We start from the raw sequence: 5,008 nt of genomic DNA, 5'->3' as shown, positions 1-5,008 counted from the left end.
ACACATGCATATTTTATCAATGACACATCAAAGGTTCATCAAGTTGCTAACCGCGATCGAGGAGTGTGGCTCCAACACTTCATGTCATGTTTGTTTCATACTCTTGGGGCATTTCATCAAACACCTTATGTGCATAAGAGGAACCAAAAGCAAACCTAGCTACACCCACTTGTGAAGAGAATGGCTCCAAATGGCTAAGTGTTGGCTGCTGGATGGGTATATATAGGGGAGGGGCTTTAGTTGCGGTTGGCCTGGCAAACCGTGACTAAAGGTGCCCGAAGGCCTTTAGTCGCGGTTGTCCTGGCCAACCGCGACTAAAGACCCTCACGTGCGCCAGCTAGCCACCGAGCGCCCTGGGCCCAGGCCTTTGGTCGCGGTTCACCTCCAGAACCGCGACTAAAGGTCCCATTAGTCGCGGTTCCTACAGCTTCGCGACTTATGGGGCTGGACGGAAGCCTGTTTTTCCACCAGTGTATAGAAGTAGGGTGTGTGTGCATGCGTTCATAGGAGCGAGTGTATGTGCGTATGGATGAGCTTCTGCTTCTATACGGTGTTCAAAGAAAGCTATTGGGCCACACGCAAATATTGTAACAATATAGTTCTTTTTATACTATATAGTACTCCCTCCGTTCGGAATTACTTGTCATAAAAATGTATGTATCTAGATGTATTTTAGTTCTACATACATCCATTTTTAAGATAAGTAATTCCGAACGAAGGGAGTACTTGATTTGTTCAGAAATAGAATTATTCAGCACACCATGTGATGTTCGCAGCAAAATGTAAACCCAAAAAATCCCAAGCGAATGAGACGACCTTGTAGCACACGATGTATTGTATAGTGCGCAGCTAACTGTGGTTGCATTTGGACATGATTGACGGCGTGGCGAAGGGGCCGTCGAGCATCCCGCGCGCCATGATCTTGTAAACCGCCTCCGTCATGTGCAGGCCGTCCCACGACACGTACTTGGCCGGGTCCGGGCACGGCACCACCCCCGGGTCCGAGCAGTGGAGGGTGAGGTTGGCGTTGTACGGCCCGCCGCCGCCGCAGCACGCGTGCAGCACCGTCCCCGCGGCGAACCCGTTCACCGCCGGCCTGGTGATGAGGCTGAGCACCTCGTTGTAGTAGTCCACGTAGGTGATGGACACGCCGGGGTGGGCGCGGCCGAGCTCGCGGAGCTTGCCCTTGAGCATGCGGTTGTGGTCCGCGGTGAGGCCGTTGAGCCACCGGAGGCATCCGGCCGAGTCGTAGTCGCCGGGCTCGCCGCCGCGGTAGAAGTAGAGGTACCGCGGGACGCAGCCCAGCGGGAAGATGCCCGGCACGTAGATGTTCTTGGCGCCCAGCTTGATGAGGGCCTCCACGGAGAGCGCGATGGACCGGATCACCCGGGGCACCAGCGGCCGGACGAACCCGAGCGTCCTGTTCTGGAAGAAGGGGTGGTTGTAGTCGTTGGCGCCGATCTCGCCGACCAGGAACAGCGAGCTCGCCATGATCTCCCGCCGCTGGACGTCGGTGGAGGCGATCGCGGCCAGCACTTTCTTGAACCACCCGATCTGGATGCCCAGGGAGTAGGGGGTGATCTGGTCCACGTTGAGGTGCTTCTTCCTAAAGAGGAGCTGGTTGAGTGCCGTGCCGCTGGCCACTGCGAAGTTGGCGCCGTAGCGGAAGTCGCCCTTCGTCGCCGGCGACTTCGCCTGCAGGTATGCCGGCCAGTACGGGAACCCCAGCCTGTCCACTGCATGCACGTACGGCCGTACGCACTCACATCAGTCATGTGCATGTTAGAGTACAAGGAGTACAACTGCTATAACGAAGTGCGGATTAATTAAGCATGCATGCATGCATGCATGCATGTGAAGGAGTACCGATGAAGTCGACGATGAGGCGGCCGTCGGACCAGCGGCCGGTGGGGCGGCCGAAGAAGGTCTCGCCGTAGGGCGACTGCGACACGGAGCCCGGCGCCTTGGAGTAGTGTATGAAGTTGCCGGTGTCGATCAGCGAGTCGCCAAAGCTGAACAGACGCCGGCAGGAGCTGCTGCTGCTCATGTTTACCTTCGCCGGCGCCGACGCCGACGCCGTGACAGCCAAAAACGCAAGAAGCACGGCCACCACGAGCCGCAAAGGCGTAGTCTTCGTCACAGCTCACTCCTGCCGTAGAAATCACATATTTGATCTCATGCCCAAATCAAATCACAAACTGACCTAGTCACGAAAAAATGTCACTCTGCTGACCCTTACGAGTGGCGCCCAACAGCTAGGCGCCGCATCGTACTGTGCAGTGCCCTTCCCTTAGGCGCCGCACCTCCTGCCAGCGTGGCAGCCCAGGGCCAGGCGCGGCCCCACACGCAGCTGTGCAGCGCCTAAGGCTAGGGCGCCACACTGTAACGTGCAGCGCCTAGCCTTTAGGCGCTGCACAGTGACTTAAGCGCGTCCGGCCCAGCCCGACCTGGCAGTTCTTCCCCTCTCCGCTCTCTGGACAGAGAGCAGCGGCGGTGCCCCCATCTAATCCCCCCCATATCCCTCTCAGATCTGAAGATTTGATCCGTGGATTCGATCTCCAATCCATCCTACTAGGTAATCTCTTCCGTTCTCTTTCTTTTGCTCCTTAAATTTGTTGCCATTTTAGAGATTTGTCCAAGATTTGATGGAACCCTTGATTTGTTTGATTTGCTCGATTTAGGATGTGTAGTCATATTGGTAGTACCGTAGTGTTATTTATTAGTTCACAATATATGATTCTTGTTAGTGGAACCCTAGATTGTTTAGTTTTTTTAGATATATATGAGATGCCTATTTTTATAGATAACTATGAGATGTTGATTTTTGTAGACATATATGAGATGTTTGTTTAGATATATATTAGATGTTGAGTTTATTTCAAATATTAGATGTTGAGTTTATTTCAAATATTAGATGTTTAGTTTATTTGAACACATATGACACATTCATTGTGTGAGAAGGAGATGTTGAGATTCTTGTAGTTGAACACATGTTATATGTTTAGTGTATATACCGATATTTGAGATGAAGATGAACTCTTATATGTTTATTGTTTGAAATTGTAAGGATGGTTTGGCTTCTGGACGATGTCTACGACATGCAACACCGGGCGTACATGATGCGCGAGAAGGAGAAGGTAATAATGAGTAATCTAAATATTTTGCAAATTTGCCTTTAGTTGAAATTTACATGCCCTAAGATTTGTCATTACTTGTTTTTTGCAGAAGCTTGAACCTCTGAAGATTCGGTATCACGGGGTCTCTGGTCCTGCCATGCCTTACGATGAGCGGTACACACCGTACATCAAGCACGCAGGACTACTCCCGTGGATTCTGTTGGTCAGCCGGTCCACGCCGAATCTGAACGCTCCACTGGTGTCCGCTCTTGTTGATCGGTGGAGGCCGGAGACGCACAGTTTCCATCTTCGTACTGGGGAGGTGACCGTGGCGCTCGAGGATGTCTCGTTGATCACCGGTCTTGCTATCGACGGGAGGCCTCTCTGTATGAGCATCGATTCTGATGGGTGGCGCGAGCAGATGATTGCTCTTATCAGTATGGCTCCTACCGAGGCTAAGGCTGATGTAGAGGAGGGAGAAGAGAAGAAGAAGAGGGAAAGGAAAGCAGCCGGAGCTGCTTTCACGTGGATTCAAAATAACTATGCGACGTGCCCTCCGGATGCCACTGATGATGTGATCCAGACACATGCTCGTGTGTATATGTGGTACGTTGTGTCGAGGACTTTGTTTCCTGACTCCACTGGCAAGAACACTCCATGGATGTGGCTGAAGGCGTTGACCGTCTTCGATAGCAAATGGAGCTGGGGTTCAGCGACTCTTGCCTACTTGTACCGACAGGTAGTTGGTCTGTTTTGTGATCAACTCATTTCTTCATTAGCAATGCAAGCTTGCTGTCAAGTTAACATTATTTTTCTTTCATATGTAGCTAGACGATGTGTGTTGCAGGATCACAGATAGTGCAGGCATTGGTGGTAATCTGCTTCTACTTTTTGTATGGAGCTGGGAGCGTCTGCCTGTTGGACGCCCGAAGAGCGTCAGGTTTGATCCTTGGTATGCAGATGAACATGACGAATTACGGTGCCCCATGTGGGCTTACAAGTGGGATATCGTTTCCGAGATGACGAACGATGTCAATCTCATGTACCAAAAGTACATTGCCGAGTTGGACACGATTACGCCTGAGCAGGTAAGGAGGTCATTACTTCAGTCCTTTCTCATGCTTGCTTGAAAAATAGTCATCAAATTTGCATTGTTGCCATGTTTCATAGGTGGTATGGCAGCCATATGGCGCGGGTGAGAGCTTGGGGTACACCCCGGAGTTCCGCCTCACCCCGATGTGCTTGCGGGATAAGGATCTCTGGCTTATGCGGTGCCCACTGATATGCAACTGGGCGGTTGAGTTTCATTTGCCGCATCGCGTGTATCGTCAGTTTGGTCTGTTCCAGCCTCACCCCCCGGATTGGGTGGACACGGACAAAGCACTTCATAGGTAAGAGAGCATGTCTGCGTATTGTCTAAGCATCGGGACTCCTTTTGATTGTGCTAATGTTTGGTTTTATACCACGCGGGTTGGACAGGAGAAGGTAGCGGAAGATAAAGGACTGGGACAAGCATCATTCTGCGTATGTTACCCGCTTCCAGCTTTGTGTGGAGCAAGCTCGTAGGACTGCACGCGCCGCGCTTCGTGAGCACAACCCACATGCTTTTGATAACTACGTACGATGGTTTATTGGAACTACTCGAGTTAAGATATGCCCGCCGGCATATAATGAGGATATTCTTGAAGAACCTGTAAACTTTGAGGATCTAGCAAAGGGGAAGTACAATAGAGATGTCAGGCAAGGGCAAGGAGTCCCTGCTGTTCCGGTGATTAACTATGTGGTAAAGTGTTCCCTTCTTTACTTTCCCGTTGACCGTATTACACATGTTTGAATGGCTAACGCATTCATTCTTTCTCATCCGCAGCGCACCGAGATCAAGAAAGCAGCTG

General features: G+C 51.3%; 1 protein-coding gene across 1 annotated transcript; it reads right to left on the bottom strand.

Annotated features, from left to right (window-relative positions):
• Window positions 1-733: 733 nt before the first annotated feature.
• Window positions 734-4,104, bottom strand: LOC119360723 (sinapine esterase-like). The gene is made up of 3 exons (XM_037626242.1): window positions 4,095-4,104; window positions 1,867-2,142; window positions 734-1,736 (listed from the first exon to the last, which is right to left on the bottom strand). Exons 1-3 carry the CDS (start codon window positions 4,102-4,104, stop codon window positions 850-852), a joined length of 1,173 nt encoding a protein of 390 aa, XP_037482139.1. The 3' UTR covers window positions 734-849.
• Between the last annotated feature and the right edge of the window lie 904 nt (window positions 4,105-5,008).

The sequence above is a fragment of the Triticum dicoccoides genome, chromosome 2B (assembly GCF_002162155.2).
Source record: "Triticum dicoccoides isolate Atlit2015 ecotype Zavitan chromosome 2B, WEW_v2.0, whole genome shotgun sequence".
Lineage (NCBI taxonomy): Eukaryota > Viridiplantae > Streptophyta > Magnoliopsida > Poales > Poaceae > Triticum > Triticum dicoccoides.
Note: the sequence above shows the minus strand (reverse complement) of the source record. Positions and strands in the feature narration are given on the sequence as shown.

Coding starts and splice junctions, on each gene's coding strand:
- LOC119360723 (XM_037626242.1), bottom strand. Junction 1,737..1,866: donor CCTCATCGTCGACTTCATCG/GTACTCCTTCAC, acceptor ACGTGCATGCAG/TGGACAGGCTGGGGTTCCCG.